At 36.9% G+C, this 25639-nt stretch overlaps 1 protein-coding gene across 2 annotated transcripts in view; it reads left to right on the forward strand.

The window, feature by feature from the left end:
* TMEM135 (transmembrane protein 135) overlaps positions 1–25639 on the forward strand; it is a 279242-nt gene that overhangs the window by 29896 nt on the left and 223707 nt on the right. For both annotated transcript variants that reach the window (XM_081533337.1, XM_081533338.1), the window contains exons 2-3: positions 17912–18039; positions 20681–20773. In XM_081533337.1, the coding sequence (XP_081389463.1) occupies positions 17912–18039; positions 20681–20773 (221 nt within the window). The remainder of the gene's footprint in view (positions 1–17911; positions 18040–20680; positions 20774–25639) is intronic.

Below are 25639 nucleotides of genomic sequence, written 5' to 3' on the forward strand. Positions count from 1 at the left end.
GAGTAATATTGGACTTAAAAATAAAAATAAAATAAGAAAATGAAATTTAAAAAAATTAACAGAAAAATGATAAAAACAATTTTAAAAATTTAAAAAAATGATACTAGTAAAAACATATCTCAGAGTTTCTCTGGAACTGTTATGGACTGTGTGGGGTCAGTTCATTTTTAGATAGTTCCTTGGTCCAGCTTGTACTTGTCAAGGTCTCTAGGCCCCTTCTTATGTAGTCGGTGCTAATTACAGGGTTTTAATCTGTTGCATCTGTCACTTCCAAAGCGATTCCTTCTGTTTCTTTTAGCTTCTTCTGTTTTCTGGTTTCTTCAGTGTCTAATGTCTAATTTCCGCCCTGACACAAGGTGGGAGGTGGTGGTCACTTTTTCTTTTTTAGTCTCACTTGTTCAGTCGTGCTGTGGGGAGGGAGGAACACTGCAAACAAATCTCACTGGCATGTGCTCACAATGTTTCGGCCACTCTGAGTTTGCCCCCCTCACGGCATGTGTGCTTTCCCAGTCTACACTGCTCAGGCTCTAGGTTGCACTGCTGGGAACTGTCTGAAGCGGCCTCTGGGGTTGCCTGTATTTCCCAAGTCTAAGCCGTTCAGGTTCTGGTTCCCGGATACTTCACAAAGGTGCAGACTTGGTTGAGCCTGGGTTTTGTGCCCTTCCCGGGTCCGAGCAGCGCCAGTGACCAGGTTTTTGGCTAGCGCGGTCGGAGGCTGTGCCTTTTTCCCTTCTCCCGTCCCAGCCGCTCGGTTTTCTGGGTGTACAACGGGCGCAGCTTCCCAGGTGTGCCATGCTCTCCACTGGGGAGCTGATCTCTGGCTGCGACCCTCTCGGCGGGTGTCGACCCTCCAGAGTCCCAGGCTGTACTGGTTAGCAGCGAGGTCTGTTTGCAGTTTGGTATAGAGTGTCTCTCTGGGGCCGCGATTCTGCCCTTCCGGCTCTGGCTGCCCTCCCCTGTCTGTCTTCTGCTGCGGATGGGCTGGTCCGCGGCCGGTTTACTCTGCTTAGTCCTTTGTGAGCGGGCCTGGCGGTGTCTTGGTTAAGGCTTTTCGCGGGAAAGCTATCCCACGGTCTAGGTTGCTGTCTCAATCTAGTTCCCTCACATTGCCCGCGGGACATTCAGGCTCATGCAGCCCGCCCCTCCCTGCCCAGCCCCACTTGCTAGTTGGGGAAGCGAGAGTCTGGGCTGCGCGCCCGCTGGGATCTGCTGCTAGGTACATAAACCGCGGGGTTTAATTATTTATTTATTTTTCCTCCCGGTTATTTTGCCCTTTGCGATTCCAAGGCTCGCCACCAACCCACCAGAGAGACTGTTTCCTGGTGTTTGGAAACTTCTCTCTTTTTTAAGACTCCCTTCCCAGGACGGATCTCCATCCCTACCTCTTTTGTCTCTCTTTTTATCTTTTATATTTTATCCTACTTCCTTTTGAAGACTATGATCTGCCTTTCTGTGTGTCTGATGTCCTCTGCCAGCATTCACAAGTTGTTTTGTGGAATTTGCTGGGCATCTAAATGTTCTTTTGGTGAATTTGTGGGAGAGAAAGTCGTCTCCCCGTCCTATTCCTCCGTCATCTTGAGTAACTTCTTATAAAGCATTGGCTCAACCATTACAGAGGCTGGGGAATTTCAAGATCCACAGTTGGCAAGCTGTAGTTCCTTCTAGTCCCTATCCTAACGCCTGATAACAAGGAAAACCAGTAGTGTCAGCTCCAGTTTAAGGCCATCTCTGAGGTGGGGTGGGGAAAGATTAATGTCCCCGCCTGAGGGCATACAGGCAAGAGGCAGTCTCTCTTACTCAGCTATTTTGTCCTGTTCAGATCTTCAGTTTATTAGATGAGGCCCCACTCACATTAGGGAGGGTAATCTGCTTTATACTCAGTATACTGAAAACATTAATTTCTTTTAGAAACACCTTCATGGTCACACCCAGAATGTGTGGCAGCCTAGTTAAGTTGACACAGATTTAACCAGCACATGCAGCATTAAGTTCTAAGTGACAACAGAGTAATTCAACCTCCCTTATTATGCTAAGTATTTTTATAAATGAGATCTTATTCTTCTAGAAGAGTTTTGAAATTTGTTGGAGAAAAAATAGGGGAAGTCTTCTGACCTGAGATGAATGTTCTACTTCGGTTCTGTTCATTGAAGTTCTGTTTTTAGTTTGAATCAGTTTGTCCTATAAAAATGTAGTTTAGTTTTGAGTCTCATGAGGACCACTCAGCTTTTTCTGTAGTTGCTGTAATTGCCGTTCATTTTCTCCAAACATCTTGAATTACTAGAGAGAGAAATGTCTTCAGAACACTTCATAGAACAGACCATGTTGTTGTTCAGTTACTAAGTCATGTGCGACTCTTTGCAATCCCATGGACTGCAGCACACCGGGCTTCCCTGTCCTTCACTATCTCCTGGAGTTTGCTCAAATTCATGTCCTTTGAGTCAGTGATGCTATCTAACCATCTCCACCAAGCTCCTCTGTCCATGGAATTTTCCAGGCAAGAATACTGGAGTGGGTAGCCGTTTCCTTCTCCAGGGTATCTTCCTGACCCAGGGATCGAACCTGAGTCTCCTGCATTGCAGGTGAATTCTTTACTGTCTGAGCCACCATGGAAACCCAGAAAAGATCTGCACAGCACAAAAATGAACTGGGGTTAGAGCAGGGAGCCATTGTGTAGAGTGAAGGAAACTGATATTTTTTTAAGTGCCTTCTATGTGCTAATTATTCTGCTTAATACTTATATTTATTATTTCATTTATTTAAAATGTACTGAGATCTTGAAAGAAGGAAAGCAGGGTAAATAGGCGCATGGCTGGTTGGTTTCACTTTCCTTGACTTAGTCTTGTGAACATAGTGTTTCATTTCATTTTCATTTCTTTCCTCTTTCACTTCTAGCTCTTGTATACTGGGAATGTAATTTCTAGTCCTGGAGTCATCATGCTACCTTAGTTAGTTATAGAACTGGCATATGTATATACCAAATTTATGACTATTTTATTAGGATATATATATATATATGTGTTGTGTTTTCACTATATTTTAGCATTTCTTCTTTCAGAATGGGCAGCCTCAATTCCTGTAGGGGCTAGTAAGTCACAGATTGCTGTTGTTGTTGGGTTTTTGGGTTTTTGGTCTTTTTTGGAGGCACTCACTATGTGTGATTCTCCCCTCACTTAGAACATCAGGCTTCAGCATCAGGTACGGTGCTTGAGAGCATGGACTCTGGAGCACTTACCTGTGTGCAGTCCCTGCTCTCCTGCTTATTCACTGCGTGACTTTGGGCACCATAATCTCTTTGTGCCCATGTTTTCTTATCTCTAAAGTGGAATGGTGATCATTCCATCTCATAGATTGTTAATAAGCACTGAGTTAACATTTGTACAGTGTTTAGAACAGTGCCTGGCATGTAGAAAGTGTTACAGGTGTTTGTTAAATAAAGTAGATATTCTGTTAATATTGTAAAAATGTAAATTCATTTTGCTGTTTTCTCCCCTCTCCCCCCCCTTTTTTAACATACTAAATTTATTCTTAAAATTTTTAGTAAATATTAAAATCTTACAAAAATAGTTTGTGTTCATTTGTAAGATGAAATTAGGTTTTAGACCCAGGTCACAGTAATTAAGTATTTCACCTATATGACTGATAGGATATTTAGAAGTCTTATTGGACACTCAGGACTAGTTTTAACTTTTTCAGACAGTCCTATTATGTGTATTATGTGTAGGATGTCTCACATATTTGACCCTTTGTCAAAAAGTGCCTCAGTCCTGAAGGGAACCCTCCTGCACTATTGGTAGGAATGTAAATTGGTGTAGCCACTGTGAAGAACAGTATGGAGTTTCCTTAAAAAACTAAAAATAGAGCTACCATATGACCCTGCTATATACTGGAGACAAGCATGGTCTGAAAGAATACATGCACCCCAGTGTTCACTGCAGCTGTGTCTACAGTAGTCAAGACATGGAAGCAACCTAAATGTGCATTAACAGAGGGATAAACAAGATGTGGTACATACATACAATGGAATATTACTCAGTCATTAAAAAGAGTGAAATAACACCACTTGCAGCAACATGGATGGACGTAGAGATTGTCGTGCTGAGTGAAATAAGTCAGACAGAGGAAGAAATAGCATATGACATCCCTTATATTTGGAGTCTAAAAAGAAATAATACAAATGAGCTTATTTATGAAACAGAAACAGACTCACAAACTAGAAAACAAACTTATGGTTGTCAGTGGGGGAAGAATGAGGGAAAGAGATAGTTAGGGAGTTTGGTATCGACATGTACACACTGCTGTGTTTAAAATGGATAAGCAACATGGACCTACTGTATAGTACAAGGAACTCTGGTCAGTGTCATATGGCAGCCTGGATGGGAGGGGAGTTTGGAGGAGAATGGATATATGTATATGTGTGTATGGCTGAGTCCCTTTGCTGTCCACCTGAAACTATCACAGCATTGTTAATCAGCTATACTCGAATATAAAATAAAAAGTTAAAAAAAAACTGTGCCTGAATCCTTATATTATGCTGTTTTCTTTAAAACATTGTTTTCAATAAGAGGTAATCTTGCCTTCTAGGAGACACTTGTCACTGCATGGAGACAGTATTGGTTGTCACAGCTCAGACTGTGCTACAGGCATTTATAGAGTAGAACCTAGGGATGCTGCTAAACATCCTATAATATGTTGGATAACCCTCCAAAGCAGCAGATTATCTGACCCAAAATGTAGTTAGTGTAGAAGTTGAGAGACTCTGCTTTAAAGAAATCATTATTTGATGGTGATTAAATAAATAAAATACTTGTTCCTTGGAAGGAAAGCTATGACAAATGCAGACAGCATATTAAAAAGCAAAGACATCATTTTGCTGACAAAGGTCCTTCTAATCAAAGCTGTGGTTTTTCAGTAGTCATATACAGATGTCAGAGCTGGACCATAACAAAGTCTGAGTGCTGACGAATTTATGCTTTCAAACTGTGGTACTAACAGAAGCAGAAGATATTAAGAATAAGTGGCAAGAATACACAGAAGAACTGTACAAAAAAGATTTTCATGACCCAGATAATCACAATGCTGTGATCACTCATCTAGAACCAGATATCCTGGAATGTGAAGTCAAGTGGGCCTTAGAAAGCATCACTACGAACAAAGCTAGTGGAGGTGATGGAATTCCAGTTGAGCTACTTCAAATCCTCAAAGATGATGCTGTGAAAGTGCTGCACTCGATATGCCAGCAAATCTGGAAAACTCAGCAGTGGCCACAGGACTGGAAAAGGTAAGTTTTCATTCCAATCCCAAAGAAAGGCAATACCAAAGAATGTTCAAACTACCGCACAATTGCACTCATCTCACATGCTAGTAAAGTAATGCTCAACATTCTCCAAGCCAGGCTTCAGCAATACGTGAACCATGAACCTCCAGATGTTCAAGCTGGTTTTAGAAAAGGCAGAGGAACCAGAGATCAAATTGCCAACATCCACTGGATCATTGAAAAAGCAAGAGAGTTCCAGAAAAGCATCTATTTCTGCTTTATTGACTATGCCAAAGCCTTTGACTGTGTGGATCACAATAAACTCTGGAAAATTCTGAAAGAGATGGGAATACCAAACCATCTGACCTGTCTCTTGAGAAACCTGTATGCAGGTCAGGAAGCAACAGTTAGAACTGGACATGGAACAACAGACTGGTTCCAAATAGGAAAAGGAGTCTGTCAAGGCTGTATATTGTCACCCTGCTTATTTAACTTATATGCAGAGTACATCATGAGAAACGCTGGGCTGGAAGAAACACAAGCTGGAATCAAGATTTCCGGGAGAAATATCAATAACCTCAGATATGCAGATGACACCACCCTTATGGAAGAAAGCAAAGAAGAACTAAAGAGCCTCTTGATGAAAGTGAAAGAGGAGAGTGAAAAAGTTGGCTTAAAGTTCAACGTTCAGAAAACTAAGATCATGGCTTCTGGTCCCATCACTTCATAGAAATAGATGGGGAAATAGATGGGGAAACAGTGGAAACAGTGTCAGACTTTATTTTGGGGGGCTCCTAAATCACTGCTGATGGTGATTGCAGCCATGAAATTAAAAGACGCTTACTCCTTGGAAGGAAGTTTATGACCAACCTTGATAGCATATTTAAAAGCAGAGACGTTACTTTGCCAACAAAGGTCCGTCTGGTCAAGGCTATGGTTTTTCCAGTGGTCATGTATGGATGTGAGAGTTGGACGGTGAAGAAAGCTGAGCGCCGAAGAATTGATGCTTTTGAACTGTGGTGTTGGAGAAGACTCTTGAGAGTCCCTTGGACTGCAAGAAGATCCAACCAGTCCATCCTAAAGGAGATCAGTCCTGGGTGTTCATTGGAAGGACTGATGTTGAATCTGAAACTCCAATACTTTGGCCACCTCATGCGAAGAGTTGACTCATTGGAAAAGACCCTAATGCTGGGAAGGATTGGGGGCAGGAGGAGAAGGGGATGACAGAGGATGAGATGGTTGGATGGCATCACCGACTCGATGGACATGGGTTTGGGTAAACTCCAGGAGTTGGTGATGGACAGGGAGTCCTGGCGTGCTGTGATTCATGGGGTCGCAAAGAGTCGGACACGACTGAGCGACTGAACTGAACTGTGGTACTAGAGAAGACTCTTGAGAGTTCCTTGGACAGCAAGGAGATCAAACCAGTCAATCCTTAAGGAAATCAACTCATTGCATATTCACTGGAAGGACTGATGCTGAAGCTCCAATACTTTGGCCACCTGATACGAAGAGCCAACTCACTGGAAGAGACCCTGATGCTGGGAAAGATTGAAGGCAAAAAGGAGAAGACAGCAGCAAAGGATAAGATGGTTAGATATCGTCACTGACTCAGTGGACATGAGCCACCTCTGAGAGATGGTGAAGGATAGGGAAGCCTAGCATGCTGCAATCCATGGGGTTACAAAGAATTGAATATGACAGCGACTGAACAGCAACAGCAACAAATAAATAAAACATAAAATCAACTCTTACTGCATACTTTATTTTTCACAAAACTTGATTTATTAGACTCCCTAGAAATAGTCATCTGAGAGAGTCAGCTCTTGGGCTGACAAAGACTACTAAAGTAAGATTTGGTACAGTAAGGCTAAGATCATCGGGTCAGCCCCTTGTGAGGGCCAGTTAACTGTGTTCTGTTCCATAGCCATGCAATCCTGATACTAGTTAACCAGTTGTATGGCAAATATGCAGCATTAATCACAGGGGCAAACAGATAAGGGGAAATAAAGGAATAAGATGAAATGTATATAGGCCTGATAGATGTCTAATAGTGATATTTTTGTAAAAGGAAACTCCTAAATTTGGGGCCTGTCATAATTTTGCATCAGTCTTCAGTCTATAGCCTTTGTGATAGTCAAGTCAGTCTCCATACTTCCCTTTCATGGGAGCTATGCTTAATGCTGTCTCAGTCTTTTGACTTACGCCTGGAATGTTCATATTCACCTATGTTTTCTTCCATATGCTTTATAGTTTATACTTTGCATACGTAAGTCTGTGATCCATCTCAAACTAAATTTTATGTATAGTGTGAAGAAGAAGTTAACAAAAAAGTTAACTTTTTTGTTCTATACAGATATCAAGTTCCTTCCTTTAGTCACTAAGTCATGTCTGACTCTTGAGATCCCATGGACTGTAGCCTTCCAGGCTCCTCTGTCCAGGGGATTCTTCAGGCAAGAATACTGGAGTGGGTTGCCATTTCCTTCCCCAAGTTCCTTAAGTACTATTTATTAAAAACAGAAAAAAAAGATATAATTTTAGAAGTGGGAAAGAAGAGCTCTGTGTCATATTTTTAGTGTTGACTTTTTATTTTTACTTTTTAACATGATGATTTGATACACATGCATACTTCAGAGATACTGCAGATTCAGTTTCAGATTACTGCAATGAAGTGAATGTCACAACAAAGTGAATGTTTCAGTGGTACCTGAAATCTACCTTCTTAGCATATTTTCAGTATTCAGTACAGTGTTATTAACTATAGTTATTATGCTTGTTCGTTATTAGATTTATTCATCCTACATAACTATAACTTTGTATCCTTTGATCAACATCTCTTTGTGTCCCCTACCCCCTCAGCTGCTGCTGCTGCTGCTGCTGCTGCTAAGTCACTTCAGTCGTGTCCGACTCTGTGCGACCCCATAGACGGCAGCCCACCAGGCTCCCCCGTCCCTGGGATTCTCCAGGCAAGAACACTGAAGTGGGTTGCCATTTCCTTCTCCAATGCGTGAAAGTGAAAAGGGAAAGTGAAGTCGCTCTGTCGTGTCCGACCCTTAGCGACCCCATGGACTGCAGCCTACCAGGCTCCTCCGTCCATGGGATTTTCCAGGCAAGAGTACTGGAGTGGGGTGCCATTGCCTTCTCTGCTAGCAACAATCATCTCTGCTTCTGTGGGTTTTTAGTTTCCACATATAACTGAGATAATGTAGTATTTGTCCTTCTGTGCCTGGTTTATTTTACTTGGCATAATTTCCCCCAGGTTTATCCAAGTTGTCCCAAATGACAGGATTTCCTTCTTTTTTAAGGCTGAATAATCCATTGTGTGTGTGTGTTTGTGTTTGTGTATGTGTATGTATACCACAAGGATTCCCTTTTCTCCACATTCTCATTAACACATGACTTTTTGTCTTTTTGATAATAGCCATTATAACAGCTGTATGGTGATAGCTCATTGTTTTGATTTGCACTTCCATGATGTAATTAGTCATGTTGAGCATCTTTTCATGCTCCTGTTGGCCATTTGCATGTCTTCTTTTGAGAAATGTGTGTTCAGGCCCTTTACTCATTTTTTAAATGGTTATTGTTTTCTTGCTATTGAGTTGTTTGAGTTTCTTCTATATTTTGAACATTAATCTCTTAGGAAATTTTGCAAGTGGTTTGCAAATTTTTTCTTCCATTTTATAGGTTGTTTCTTCACTCTGTTAATAACATTGTTAGTTTCTATGCAGGAGCTTTTTAGTTTGATGTAATTTCATCTGTCTGTTTATGCATTTGTTGCTGTGCTTTTATAATTATATCCAAAAAATTATTTTCAAACAAATGCCAAGAAGCTTTTTATCTCTGTTTTCTTCTAGTAGTTTAGTTTCAGGTCTTACATTGAAGGATTGAATGATTCTGAATTGTTTTGTGTCTATTGAATAAGGTAAGAGTTCAGTTTCCTTCTTCAACATGTGGATAAACAAGACCATTTATTGAAGAGACTGTCCTTTCCCTGTTGTCTTTTCTTGGAACCTTTGATGAAAATCCTTTGACCATAAATGCATGATTTTATTTCTGGGCTCTATTCTGTTCCTTTGGTCTGCATGTCTGTTTTTATGCCAGTACTCTGCTATTTTTTTTTTTTTTAATAAATTTATTTATTTTAGTTGGGGGCTAATTACTTTACAATATTGTAGCAGTTTTTGCCACACATTGACATGAATCAGCCATGAGTTTACATGTGTTCCCCATCCTGAACCCCCCTCCCACCTCCCTCCCCATCCCATCCCTCTGTACAGTGGCTTTGTAGTGTATTTTGAAGTCTGGTATAAGTGCATTGTGTTCAGCTTTGTTCTTTCTCAAGATTGCTTTGGCTATTCACATTTTTATGTATGTGATTCCATATGAATTTTAGGATTGCTTTTTCCATTTCTGTGAAAAATGCCTTTGGGATTTTGATGCGGATTGCATTGAATCCAGAGATGGCATTGAGTAGTGTGGACATTTTAATAATATTAAGTCTTCCAATCCATGAATATGGACTGTTTTTCCATTTATTTAGACTGGTGGCTCAGATGGTAAAGAATCTGCCCGCAGTGCAGGATACTTAGGTTCAATCCCTGGGTTGAGAAGATCCCCTGGAGAAGGTATTGGAAACCCACTCCAGTATTCTTGTCTGGTGAATCCCATGGACAGAGAAGCCTGGTGGACTACAGTCCAAAAGGTTGCAAGGAGTCGGACATGACTAAGTGACTTTCACTTCACTTCCATTTATTTGCATCTTCTTCAGTTTCTTTCATTACTGTTTTAAAGTTTTCAGTGTACATATCTTTCATCTCCTTGGTTTACTTTATTCCAAAGTATTTTATTGATGATGTAATTGTAAATGAGATTGTTTTCTTAGTATGTTTTTCAGATTGTTTGGTATAAATGTTTAGAAATATAACTGATGTTTGTATGTTGATTTTGTATCCCACAGCTTTACTGAATTCATTTATTAGTTTTGATGTTTTTTTCTCTTCTTTTGGTAGAAGTTTCAAGGTTTCTGCACACAGAGAATTTTGCTTCTGTTTTTCTGATACGGATACCTTTTATTTCTTTTCCTTGATTTGCTACTCTGGTTAAGACTTCCTGTACTAAGTTTAATAAAAGTAGTGAGAGTGGGCATCTTTGCGTTGTTTCTTGTCTTAGGGGAAAAGCTTTCATTTATTCACTTGTGAGTTTGATGTTAGCTGTGGTCTTATCATATATGACCTTTTATTATGATGAAGTTTATTGATGTTTATATCTTGAAAGGATATTGAGTTTTGTTGAATACTTTATCTCCATCTACTGAGATGATCATGATTTTTAGCCTTCATTTTGTTAATGTGTCACCTATTGATTTGTATATGTTGAACCATTTTTACACTCTAGAGCTAAGTCATTCCTGAGCATGATATATGTGCTGTTGAATTTGGATTGCTAGTATTTTGTTGAGAATTTTAATCTGTCTTCATCAAGGATACTGACCTGTAGTTTCCTTTCCTTCAGTGTCCTTATCAGGCTTTGGTATGATGGTAATGCTGGCCTCATAAAATGAGTCTTAAAGTTTTATGTTCTTTTCAAGTTTTTGGAAAAGTTTGAGCAGGATTTGCTTCTTTCAATGTGTGGTAGAATTAATTGATGAAGCCATTACATTTTGGGATTGTGAGGTTTTTGATTATTGATTCGATCTCCTTATTAGTTATTGGTCTGTTCAGATTTTCTGTTTCTTCATGATTCAGTATTGGTAGGTTGTATGTTTCGTTTCTTTTGGATTATTGAGTTTCTTTCTGTATAATTGTTCATAGTAGTCTCTTTGTAGTAGTAGTTTCCATGAACCTTTGTATTTCTCTGATGTCAGTTGTAATGTCTTCTCTTTCATTTTTAATTTTTTTTTTCTTTTTTTTCTTTTTATTTTTTTCTTTTTTTTTTTTCATTTTTAATTTTATTTATTAATATCTTGTTTAAAAAGTTAGGCTAGCTAAAGTTTTTTCAATTTTATCTTTTCAAAACAACTCTTTGTTTCATTGATCTTTTGTGTTATTTTCTAGTCTCTGTTTCGTTTATTTCTGCTCTGACTTTTATTATTTTCTTCCTTCTGCTAACTTTTGATTTAGTTAGTTCTGCTTCTAGTTTCTTGAGGTATGAAGTTTATTTGAGATTTTTTTTTTCCCTAAAGGTAGGCATTTATTGCTGTAGACTTCCTTCTTTGAACTGCGTTTGCTGTATCCCAAAAGTTTTGATATATTGTTTCCTTTTCATTTTTCTCAAGATAGTTTTTGATTTCCCTTTTAATTTTTTTGAATTAGTGTTTTTTTCATGAGTGTACTGTTTAATTTCTACATTTCCACATATTTATGAATTTTACAGTTTTGCTCCTGTTACTGGATTCTAGTCAGTCTTCTTAAAAATTTTAAGACCTGTTTTGAGCCATAAAATATGACATGTCATTAAGAATGTTCCCTATGACTTGTAAAGAATGTGTATTTTGTTTTGTTGGCTGGGATATTCTCTATATGTCTGTCCGGTCAGTTCAGTCGCTCAGTCGTGTCTGACTCTTTGTGACCCCATGAACCGCAGCACGCCAGGCCTCCCTGTCCATCACCAACTCTGAGAGTCCACCCAAACCCATGTCCATTGAGTATCACCTGGGTGCTTTAATTTCTCACCTGGAATCTTTAGCTCTTATGAAGGTAATTTTGCATGGGGATATTTGTTCAAATTGATATTTCTGCAGGGAAATGAGTGCTAGAAACTGCTATTCTGCCATCTTATTGACGTCACTCTTGTTTCATGTAAGTCAGCCTCTTTATTTAATAAATGAGGAAGATGAAATCTAAAGAGCATTGAAATAAGTAGTCTTCATAGAAATTGTTAGTTGTAAAATTAGAGTAAAAAGTGTGTCTCCTAATTATTTTATACTCTATCATGGTGAATATTTCTATTCTCTGTTCAGATCTTTTCCTATAATCCCCTCTTTCTCATACTTGTTCCCTTCCTACCAGTTTTATAAATATAACATGTTGGTCTAGAAAGTACCCAAAACAAAAAGATGAAAATAATTTGTTATAACCTTTCAAAGATAACCCAATGCATAATGTTCTGGTATTTGGTTCATATATTCATTAGAAAATATTGTTTTGTAGTCTGTCTTATTGCTGTATGTATTTTGATTGTTTTTTCCCCCTGGTCATTAGTCTTCAAAAGTTATATCAATATAAATAAACAAATAGAAGTATATATTTTAATCATAGTGTTATTATGTACTTTGTTGAGCTAAGTGTTTGTATGCATATTTGGAAAATTGATAAGGAATTTACTCCTGTGGCATTACTTTATCAAAGCATATGAACACTGCAGCATTATTTTGCTATAAAATGTGATGTTTGTAGAGGTATCTGATGGTCTCTGATAATTTTATACACATGTGCATGTACCCTTATAATTCCTACATGACTAGTACAATTGCTATTGTTATTTGTTTAGATCAGTGCTTCTAAACTTTTTACATACTATAGCATGCTGTTGTATACACAATTCAGTTCAGTTGCTCAGTTGTGTCTGACTCTTTGCAACCCCATGGACTGCAGCATGCCAGGCCTCCCTGTCCATCACCAACTCCTGGAGTTTACTGATACTCATGTCTATTGAGTCGGTGATGCCATCCAACCATCTCATCCTCTGTTGTCCCCTTCTCCTCCTGCCTTCACTCTTCCCTAGCATCAGGGTATTTTCTAGTGAGTTGGTTCTTCACATCAGGTGGCCAAAGTATTGGAGCTTCAGCTTCAGCATCAGTCCTTCCAATGAATATTCAGGACTGATTTCCTTTAGGATACACTGGTTGGATCTCCTTGCAGTCCAAGGGACTCTCAAGAGTCTTCTCCAATGCCGCAGTTCAAAAGCATCAATTCTTTGACACTCAGCTTTCTTTATAGTCCAACTCTCACATCCATACATGACCACTGGAAAAACGATAGCTTTGACTAGATGGACCTTTATTGGCAAAGTAATGTCTCTGCTTTTTTAATGTGCTGTCTAGGTCGGTCATAACTTTTCTTCCAAGGAGTAAGTGTCTTTTAATTTCATGGCTGCAATCACCATCTGCAGTGATTTTGGAGCTCCCCAAAATAAAGTCTGTCACTGTTTCCATTGTTTCCCCATCTAGTAAATGATAATAATTGTGTGGCATACTAGGGAAAACTGAGATGGTTATCACGTTGCTCTGTTACCTGAGTCCTGGCTGGCTACCCAGACTGATGAGAGGATCAGTATTTTGGCCACATGAAAATCCTGGTTGAAAGCTCTGGGTTACAGCACAGTGTTGATAAGGTCTTAGATTATTTCCTCTGGTATTGCATCATATTTTTCCTTTTTCTTACAATGTACTGTTAGTTTGATCTACCAGTGTTGCAGATATGTACAATTTATCTACCTTACTGCTGATGGACATTTAGGTGTTTTGTGGTATTTTTTTTTTATGTTATGAATATGACTTTTGGTGGAAATAAGCAGTTATTTCTCTTGGTTGTATTCCTAGGGGTGGAATTGCCAGATTATAGGATAAGAGTACATTTAGTTTCATTAGATAATAATAGTTTTCTGAAGTAAGTATGCAGTTTTACATTCCCATCAGCAATGTGTGAAGCTCCAGTTACTTTATTCCTGACCGTGCTTTGCATTGCCATCTTTCCTTGTTTTAGACATTCTGGGGTATGTGTGTGTATGTAGTGGTATTTCATTGTGCAGTTTTCTGACGACTAGTGATGCTGAGCATATTTCATATGCCTGTTGGCCATGTGGATGACAGCTTTTTTACTGAACTTTTAATTTTGAAATCATTGTAGATTCTTAAGTCGTTGGAGGGTTTCCGTTGTGTCTCAGCAGATAAAGAATCTGCAATGTGGGAGACCTTGGTTTGATCCCTGGGTTGGGAAGATTCCCCTGGAGAAGGGAAAGGCTACCCACTCCAGTATTCTGGCCTGGAGAATTCTATGGACTGTACAGGAGGAGCTTGGTGGGCTACAGTTCGTGGGGTCGCAAAGAGTCGGACACAACTGAGCAACTAAGTTTCAAGTAGTTGGAAGAAATAATAGATTCTCTGTACACTTTTTCTGGTTTCTCCCAGTGGTAGCATCCTGCAAAATGATAGTAAAATAGCATAACCTAAATAACTGGCTTGATATAGTCTCTGGTGGCTCAGTGGTAAAGAATCCACCTGCAGTGCAGGAGACACAGGTTTGATCCCTGAGTTGGGAAGATTCCCTGGAGGAGGAAATGCAGCCCACTCCAGTATTCTTGCTGGGATAATCCCATGGACAGAGGAGACTGGAGGGCTACCATTCTCGGGGTCGGAAACAGTCAGACTGACTTGGTGACTGAACAGTAGTGTAGTCATATACAGGACATTTCTATCACCACAAGGATCCCTCATGGTGCTCCTTTATAGCATTACCTACTTCCTCCCCCTTAGCCACCTCCTCTTAACTCCTGGTCACTGTTTATTTATTCTTCATTTCTATAAATTTGTCATTTCATGTATGTTATATAAATGGAATTATATATATGTAGTCTTTGGTGATTGGCTTTTTTCACTTAGCATAATTCTCTGGAAATACATCAATATTGTGTCATGTATCACCAGCTTGTTTCTTTTTGTTACTGAATGGTAACCCATAGTGTGGACACAACTCAGTTTTTAAACCATTTACCTCCTAAAGGACATATGGGTTGTTTCCATTTATTGATTGTTATGAACAAAGCTGCTGTAATTTGGGGTGAACATTTTCATTTTTCTAGGGTAAACATCCGAGACTGCAGTTGCTGAATCATATGATAGTTGCTTGCTTAGTTTCTAAAGAAACTGTCAAACTGTTGTTTAGAATGCTTCTGCTATTTCACATTCCCTCTGACAATGCATAAGAGATTCAGTTTCTCTGCATTCTTGCCAGCATTTGGTGTTTTCAGTATTTTTAAACTTAATTATTCTGGCAGTTCTTTAGTGATAACTTATTGTGGTTTTAATTTGCTTTTCCTTAATGACTGATGTGTTTATCTTCCACTTGCATATTCTCTTTGGTGAATATCTGTTCATATCATTTGTAGTTTCTAATTGCTTCATTTATTTTTTTACTGTTGAATTTTGAGATTTTCTTCTATATTCTAGATACTAGTCCTTCACTAGGTCTGTAGTTTACAAGTATCTTCTCACATTCTATACCTTGGCTTTTTATCTTCTAACAGGTCTTTCACAGAGAAAAAGTTTCAATTTTGAGGTGTAATTTATAGTTTTTCCTTTTATGAATTGTGCTTTTGCCTAGACTTAGATCTCTAAGATTTTCTCTGATTTTTCTTCTCTCAAAAGTTTTGTTGTTTTATGTTTTATGTTTATGTCTCTGATAGTTTGAATTTTTGTACAAACTGTGAGACTTTGAAGTTAATTTTTTTTTCTTTTGCCTGTGGAGCTCTTTTTGCTCCAGTACTCTTTGCTGAAAAAGCTATTTTTCCTCCATGGAATTGCATATGTACCTTGTCAAAAATCAGTTGGATATATTTATGTGGGTCTGTATGTAGGTTCTCTATTCTGTTTCATTAATCTATTTGTTAGTCCCTCTGCCAGTATCACAAAACCATTGCTGTAGCTGTATAATGTCTTGAAATTGCATAGGCTCATTCCTCCCACTTCATTCTCTTTTTCAACGTTATTTTAGCTCTTATAATTCCTTTGCTTTTCTATGTAAATTTCAAAATAATCTTCTCAACCTCTCCAAAACTGTTTCTGAGGTTGTAATAGGAATTGTGTTAAACCTATATATCACTTTGGGGCAGAACTGATGTTTTTGCATATTGAGTCTTTCTATCTATGAATATTTATTTATATGTTCTTGATTTCTAACATCAGCATCAGGTAACTTTCAGCATATAAGTCCTATACAGGTGTTATGGATTTTTCCTAAGTGTTTTAGTTTCTGAGAAGTCATAAATGCTGTTGTATTTTTAATTTGGGGGTCCATGTATTCATTAGTTTCGTATAGAAATACCAGTAAGTTTTGTATGTTTAGCTTGTATCGTATGCCCTTGCTCAACTGCTTTATTAGTTCTAGGAGGGGTGTGTGTGTATGTAAATTGCTTGGAAGTTATGTTTACTAGACGATCAGGTTATAGGGATACTTGTTATAAGAGACATTATGTGTGTTTCCAGGAACAGAAGAAGTTTTTTCTGTAACTACTTGAGTATGAAGCAGCATACCATATTCTGCCCATGGTTAAGTCTAAAATGAAAGAGACTTTACTTTCTAAAACCTGAATATGGTAGAAGACCACTGATGTTGGAAACTCAGAAGTAAAAGCATTGAGGAAATACAAGAAATTCTGCTTTGGACAGGCTGATTTTTTTTTGGGGGGGGAATATCTCTGGTACATCTTTATTGACATGTCCAATAGACATTTGAAGTATGAATTAAGAATTTAGGGGAAATGATAGGGTTATATTGGAATTTCTACTTTGATATGATAGATGATGCTGTCTGTGGGAGGGAATATTATACAGAATGAGTAGCAGTCTGAGGAAGAAATGCTAACAAAGAAATAGAATTTAGAGATAAAAACGGGAGAATGAGAAGACTGCAGTCACAGAAACCATAGGAACTTCTCTTTTGTCAACATTTTACCTATTTACCAAGATCCATCTTCCAGACGTTATTGTCTGCCCAGTCCCATCTCCATTTTGGTTGTGTTCTAATAGTGGTTCTATAGCAGTTTCTCCTTCCTCTAGTCTAGCATTTAACACACTGCCATATTGTCATTAATTGTTTATATGTCTGTTTCTCTATCGAGTTTTTATGTTCCTTGCAGGCAAGAATTAGATCTTACTCACCATTGTGTTTCTTGTGTATGGCTTAATTCTTAATAACAGTTTGTTTAATTCAAGTAGATTATCAGAAGCTTCTAAGGGGTAGAATAAGAAAAAAACTGAGAAGAGGCCTTTAGATTTCCCTTAGCACAGGGAAAGTGTTCTGCCCAGAATGGTGAAGAGTGAATGCAAGCTTCTCTGGTCTTCCTTTTCTCAAGTCTGTCTTGCCCTTTCTTACATTCACTCCCTCATTCCCTAATTCTGTCATCTTTTGTTCCTTTGATAATATTGTTTCACCTTGAATAGAACAGCATTTCTTCATGGTACCTGTGAGAATGCTACTTATCTAGCTCATATTCCCTTTTCATTAAACTGAATGAATGGTTTTTATCATTTTCTAGTTTTTGTCACTGACATTCTCTAGTATTCAGGTTGATAATATCTGTAATGCAGTTTTGTTTAGCATTCAATTTCTATTTGAATTGAACTTCACTTTTTTCTGTTTAAAAATATATCTTATTTTTCAGTTTAAAACTTTTTAAGGCACTATAAATATTTACCTCAAATTTGGAGGTTACCTGTCATGTGATTGATCCATCTTGTGGCCCTTTACCTATTATCCCTTCAATAAATCGAAGTGTCTTTTTTCTGTCCCCAAAATTGAATTTTCGTAGAGGATCTATGAAATACCAGGGTTTTTACTTTAATTTTTAAATATATGCTATTATTTCAGTATCTTCCACATAAGAGCTAACTTAAGTGGGAAAAGTTGTTTGGATTAAACAAAAGACCCTTTTTCTTTTCAGATTGCAGCAGTTCTCCGGAAACGAAAATTAGACTATTATTTACACAAACTGCTCCCTGAGATCCTACAGTCTGCTTCATTTCTGACTGCTAATGGGGCCTTGTTTATGGCTTTCTTTTGCATTTTAAGGTTGGTACTCATAATAAGCACTGGAGATTAATGCAAATTTCCTTTATTGAAATTGAAACAAACAGATGTTTGTTTCATATAAATGTTGTGCAGGTCACTCCTTGTTTATTTTTTTCTCTCTGTGACATGGCATTTATTTATCTCAAAGAAAGCTTGCAAAACCAGGAGTTGTGGCCCTCTTGGCCTAAGATGTGATATAAACTTCAAATCATTGCTGTGATTATATAACCAAAGTGCTTTAATGCATCATACATTTTCTGGGGCCCACTATATTTACTAAGTTGTTAATGAGGATTTCTTTTCAGTTTTATAGATTTGAAATTCAAAGCAACTGTCCACGATATAGCTTAGGTCCATATGCAGTGAACGGACTTTAAAAGGACCATAAGATGCTTGTGTTTATCTGTGAAACTTCTGGCATATCCTACTGATGAAACTTTTGGTCCTGATTCAGTGCATTATCTGTGTCACATGCTTCATGCTATATATATATGCAGTTAGAATTCAGTTTTTGATGTTGTGATGTACCTAACATATTTAGTGGATATTTACTTTTTATCTTTCAAACAACCCAAACTAGTTATTTAATTTGTCAAGTTGAAATACTTCACATTCTATTAATATTATGTTACCCACTTAGTATTGCCCAAAGAAATTCTGCAGGTAGAAATATAATTTCCAGGTGTCTTTCATAGATTCTTTTTCCTTAAGAACAATAACATTTATAAACTTTTAAATTGTGCAGAAAATAATTGATATAATTTATACTATTGAGTAAGTCATGCCTTTAAATTAACCTGAATAATCTGTGCAAGAAACTCTTTATCACTTAATCTCTGGAAAGTTTCTAATACTTGTTAAAACTCTAAAAATAGAGTTGTAGGATAATTAGGTTTAATAATAATAATAAATTGTTCTTGAAGCATATTTATGTTATGTGAATGCTTTGGTTAAGTTGTGAAACATTAAATACTAATTATCAGATAACATCTATGTTCCTCCTATACCTGAGTCACTGAGTTATTTTCCTTTAATTCTTACATTAAATAATTTATTAAGTCATTTGTGGATTTTATTAGAGGAAGAACCACCTCCAGTTTTCTCAGGCAGAAAGTTTCTGATGCCCATTGCAGAAATACCCATGTTATTTGTAGATTTTCTAATTTTTTAAAGCTAAACTTCAGTTGAAAAGATAATTTTATCTGTGATTCTTGATCCTTATCTGTATGTATATAGTAAATATTTTTTCCTATAATACATCATTTAGCAGTTGAGCACCTTTGTTCAGATACTTTCTTATTATTTTTTTTGTTTCTCCCCTTCTTAGGAATATATCATCTTTGAAAGGAAAAAAGAATTTCCTAATATCTCCAGACTTCTTTTTATTTTCTCTTTGAAAACCCAAGAAGTTAATGGCCATTTGTAGTGAGACACTTTGCAGATTCTTTCTTTCAAATGATGTATTCTAGTAAAAGAAAAGCTCTATATACACATATAACTAAAAGATATAAAATATTTTAGTAAGTGATGTAAGAAAAACTTATCCAGGGTTGTAGAAGCAAAAGAGAGACATTTCTTGAATATTTATCATGTGTTAAAAAATAGAAGTAGTAAAAAAAAAAAGATATAATGAACTTATACACAAAACAGAAAGAGATCCACAGACATAGAACTAACAAATTTATGAAAGGGGAAAGGTGAGGGTTAAATTAGGACTATGGGATTAGCATATACACACTACTATATATAAGGTATATAACCAACAAGGACCTACTGTGGTAGCACAGGGAAATCTACTCAATATTTTGTATTAATAATGACCTATGATAGGTAACCAACAAGGACCTACTGTGTAGCACAGGGAACTCTACTCAATATTTTGTATTAATAATAACCTATAAGGGAAAAGAATCTGAAAAAAATATATAACTGAATCACTTTGCTATACACATGAAACTAGCACACTGTGGTAAATCAATTATACCTCAATAAAAGCTGAAAAAATTTAGTAGTGATAATAATAGTAATAATAGTAACAATCACTAACATTTTCTGAGTGTTTCCTTTGTGCCATGCATGGTGCTGGGAAGTATCTCATGTAGCCATCATAACAATTATGTATGAGATAGGTAATATATTTATTCCCATTTGATAGATGAGGAAACTGAGAGCCTAGAGGGTTTGCAGAGTGAACAGTATTGGATCCAGGGAATGTCTGAATGAATATAACAGATTAAATTACTGCAAGGAGAGAATACCTGTTAGTTTGCTGTTGTAGTAGCCTGAAGAAGAAATGGTGAGGGACTTAACTGAGGCAAAGGCAGTAGGTTGGAGAGGAATTTGAGAGATAAATTGTATATGGAAATTCTTCAGTGGCTGATTTCATGTATGGAAGACAGAGAAGCCATGGATGTCTCCAAGTGCCACACATAGGTGAATAAGTAGTTGTTGATGTCATTAACCTAGGAAAAGATGAGGAAGAGCAAGTTCATGGAGCCTGGGGAGAAGAAGAATGAGCTTGGCTCCGGTCACGTTGAATTTGATTTGCTGTGGGACACCTAGACAGAGGGGAACTTCTGTGTGTAATAACTGCAGTGACCAATAAGAAATTTTATTTAATCCTTCCCAATTTCAATTTCAGGAAGATACTTGGAAAATTCTACTTATGGAGTCCCGGCTTTGGTGCCGCTTTGCCAGCATCTTATGTGGCCATTCTAATTGAGAGAAAAAGCAGGTAAAATTTTGCATATCTACATTTTTAGTAGAACCATTCTCACCCAAATTAGAGTTTTTTTTTTTTTTGCTTAGTGTTTATTGTGGTCCAGGGAGGAGAAATATTTCCACATATATTTCTCAATCTTGTAAATATTTGATGGAAAATTTAATTTTATACTTATTTATGTTTTTAAGCCTATGAAAAATGAAGATTGACATTATATAGTAATAATACCCATTAGTCTTTGTTTCCTAAAAATCTAGAGAGTCCTCTGATGTGCCAGACTAAGACATGACATGCATAAATTCCAGTTAAAGATCTTTTCCGTAACCACAATACCATTATCATACCTAAGAAAATAAACAATATTTTCTTTATTCATCTAGATTTATAATTTGCTTTAGACTCATTACCTCTATTAAATCAGTTGTTATTTTTAAGATATCTTCTCATTTAAAAAAACATTTTGTTATCAACTTGAAAATGTTCCATGTGGGATAATAAGGTTTCTGCAAAATACTACAAATGTTATGTAAGTTTTTCAGTCAAGTAAACTGTTGAAGTTGAACATTTGGCATAAAATAATTTTTGCCATCTCAAGAATATTTATTTTTACTGCTGAGACCTGCTTTGATTCCACCTTTATCCCAGATAATCAAGATAGTGTCATGTGTTAATCAAGATGGGGTCATCTTTCAGCTGATGAAGATGTTGCTATAAGCATCGATCTAGTAAGAGTCTAGATAGATCTTGTTAGATAACAAAATATTTGCCTAAACTACCTGCTATTTTTCAGTCACTAAGTCGTGTCTGACTCTTTGTGACCCTCTGAACTGTAACCCCCCAGGCTCCTCTGTTCATGGGATTTCCCAGGCAAGGATACTGGAGTGGATTGCCATGTCCTTCTCCAGGGGATCTTCTTGACCCATAGATTGAACCCAAGTCTCCTGCGTTGGCAGGTGGATTATTTTACCACTGAGCCAGCAGGGAAGCCCTAAACTACCTAAGGCTATTTTAACGCATTTTTGTAAATGTAATAATATCTAACTTTTCGTGATTATCTGTTTGATCATGCTTTTGGATTAGTAAAATTACTAAAATCAAAGGGTGTTATAACCCCAGCAAAATCAAGTCAGTATTGCTAGGAACATGAGCTTCCCTGGAGGCTCAATGGTAAAGAATTCTCCTGCAATGCAGGAGATGTGGTGATGTGGGTTTGATCCCTGGGCTGGGAAGATGCCCTGGAGGAGGAAATGGCAACCCACTCCAGTAACCTTGCCTAGGAAATCCCATGGACAGAGGAGCCTGGGGGGCTACAATCCATGGGGTCACAAAAGAGTCAGACACGACTAAGAGACTAAATAAAAACATTGCTCAGGAATATAGGTTACCCCACCCAAGAGGAGAGTACAGAGTAGTCACTAAATAAGTGTGGATACTGGACCTATATTATCTGTCGGGAGACTAGCTCTGCCACTTATTGTGTGACTTCTATGGCTTATTCCTTATCTGAAAAATGGAGATAGTGATTAAGTGCTCATATAGTTGTTCAGAGAATTAAATGTGTTAGTTATGTAAAAAGTGCTTAGAAGAGTGTCTGACACATGGTAACTGTGTTGTGTTAAGTATTTTTTATTGTTTTCTCCCCCATAAGTAATGAGAGTATTTTTCTGGCGATTGTAACTACTTGATCAGTTTATAAATATGAATATTGGTTTTTGAAAATATGATTTTAAAGTATGTTACTCATAAATGAAACTTTAAAGATGCTTTAGACCAAGTTTGCTTTGATTTATTTTTTAGCACTTGAATGGTAAGGTGGCATTTTTGAAGTTATTTGCCTGCATTTCAACAGAAAATGTTGAATGTATAATCATCATCTAGAGTCAACCACAGTTAACGTTTTACCATTTTTACTTTATTTTTATGAGATTCTAAGTCTGTGTATGTGTGGTATTAGGTGTGTGTGTATGAACCACATAAAAGTATGTTGTTGCCATCATGATATTTTCACTCCTAAATATGTTATCATCATGCATATTCTAAAATAAGAATACTTTCCTACATAATTCTAGCACTATTATCACACATAAGAAAATTAGCAATCATTCCCAACTACTGTCTTTTCCATACTGTCCTAAAATACTTTATAGCTGGTTTTTTTGAACCGGAGTCTGGTCGAAGTTGATGTATGGTGCTCTGTTTCTTTATTTTCTCTTGATCTAGGTTAATCATCCATCCCACTTTTATCATCCATGTCAGTGACTTATTGATATGACCAGGCCGGTTACCTTGTTGTGTGTAAAAACATTTCTGGTTTTGTCAGAAATTTTTCCTCACAGAATTGTTTAAATGGTATTTCCTGTGAACTTGAAGTTCAGTCTAAATCTTTGATTAGATTCAAATTAAATATTCTTGGTAAGAGTTTACTTCATAGATGACGCTGACGCCATCAGGAGGCCCAAAGTTCTGAGTAGTTCTAAGTTTGAATATGTGATTATAGTGGTAATCACCAGATCTTTCCAGTGAATTGTTATTGATGGTGAATTAGATGAATGGATTTCCTGATGTTCCATAATCTCCGCTTTGCTGGAATAAAGCTCAGTTGATCATGACATCACTAAGACATCATTATTTGTGAGATGGCTACTTGTATGTGTTATATGTTTGTGTATTCTTTATCCATTTTAGTGTCATGGTCATATTTACTGTATAAAATGTTTTATAAGTTTTGTTGTTTTTCCCCTTACTCTGGTGTAATTTAAGTAGCAGTGAATTTTCTAGGCTTTGAGTTTTTAGTCTGACCCTCTGTGACCCCTCCTGGCCACGGGGCCTCTTTTGGGCATGGTCGTTCTTAAGAAGTTGTTTCCTCTGTGGAAACTGGTCTGCTTAAACTCACTCAACTCTGTCTCTAACAGAAAGTTATCCATCTCTTAAAAATTTTCCATTTCCCCGAAATTATCCATTTATAAAGATTTTTATATTTATTTGCATGACGTTCATACAAAATAGTCGGATATGATTTGATTGAATTTTCTGTTGTCAATGGTTATTTCTCAACTCATTTATTTTGTATTATTGGTAGCTACTAATTTTGTTGATTTTGCTTTTCAATGAATCATTTATTAGTTCTGTTTTTTGGTTTTCTAATTCATTTCTGCTGTCATTTTTTTCCCTTCCATTTTTTTTTTTTTTGCTAATTTGCTTTCCTTTTGTAATAAATATCTTTTTAGTTTGAGGCTTTATTTATTTTCATTCTTTAAGTTCTATTGATATAAGTATTTAAGGCTATGAATTTTCCTCTTTAATTATATACAGATTCTGATATGTTGTATTTACATAATCATAATTTTCTAGAAATTCTGTAATTTTGGTTTGTTTCTTTGATATAAGAATTATTTAGTAGAGAGCTTAAAATGGTGAGGCCTCTTTGTTATTGCTGGCTTGTGGTAACTGGGCTTCCCTGGTGGCTCAGACTGTGAAGCTTCTGCTTGCAATGCAGGAGACCTGGGTTCTATCCCTGGTTCGGGAAGATCCCCTGGAGAAGGAAATGGCAACCCATTCTAGTACTCCTGCCTGGAAAATCCCATGGACAGAGGAACCTTGTAGGCTATAGTCCATGGGGTTGCAAAGAGTCTGACACGACTGAGTGACTTCAGTTCACTTCACTTCATGGTAACTATGCTTCATCATTTGAGGACCTGCCAAAGTGTTTATGGTACCATTTTTCATTCTTTTCAGCAGTAACGAGTCTAATTACTTCACATCGTGACTAACACTTGTAAATATATGCTTTCTGATTATGGTTGTCCTAGACTATGAAATAGTATTTAAGGTGTGGTTTAGGTTTGCATTTCCCAGGTGACTGTTGTTATTGACCTACTTTTCATGTACCTACTAGCTGTTTGTAGATCTTCTTTGGAAAAATGTCTATTTAGATCCTTTGCCTGCTTTTTATTGGGTTATTTCTCTTTTTATTATTAATTTGTAAGCATCCTTTAGTTATTCTAAATAAAAGCCATTATGAGATATATGACTTGTAAATACTTTCTCCCATTCAGTGCCTTGCTTTTTATATTCTTGATCATGTCACTTGAAGAACATATATTTTACATTTTGGGGAAGTCCAATTTATATATTTTATTCTATTCTTGTATTTTTGTGTCATATTTAAGAAACCCATTATCAAATCTAAGGTCACAAAGATTGCCTATATGTTTTCTTTTAAGAGTTTTATAGTTTTAATTTTCATATTTCAGTCTTTGATCCATTTTAAGTTAATTTTTGTCTGTGATGTGAGTTAGGGGTATATTATGTTTTTAGTATCACTTTTCACATGTTTGTTGCTACACATGGAAGTGTATTGAGTTTTTGAATGTGATCTTGATTCCTGGGTTCTTGCTGAATTTACTTATTAGTTCTAGTAAGTTTTTTTGCATATTCTTTGAGATTTTTTTACATTGAAAATAATGTTGTTGCAAATAGGGACAATTTTATTTTTTCCTCTCCAGTCTGTATATCTTTTATTTCCTTTTCTTGTTTTATTGTATTGGTACATCCTTCCCTTGTTCCTGATCTTAGGGGAAGGAATCCAGTCTTTCACCTTTACGTATGATGTTACCTGTAAGGTGTTTTTTCTAAGATACTCTTTATCAAGTTTAGGAAGTTGAGATGTATTCTTAGTTTTATGAGAGCTTTGATCATGAATGGATATAGCATTTTGTCAAATGTCTTTTCTGGATCCATTGATATGATCATGTGTGTTTTTGTGCTTTATTTTAACCTGTTTCTAGCATTTTAAGAATATCAACAAGGTCAAATTGATATAGTTTATCATATCTAGGAGGGGTTTTCAATCCTGGCACTATTGACTTGTTTTGGGCC

Source organism: Giraffa tippelskirchi, chromosome 10 (assembly GCF_054371585.1).
Source record: "Giraffa tippelskirchi isolate mGirTip1 chromosome 10, T2T-mGirTip1v1.2.pri, whole genome shotgun sequence".
NCBI lineage: Eukaryota > Metazoa > Chordata > Mammalia > Artiodactyla > Giraffidae > Giraffa > Giraffa tippelskirchi.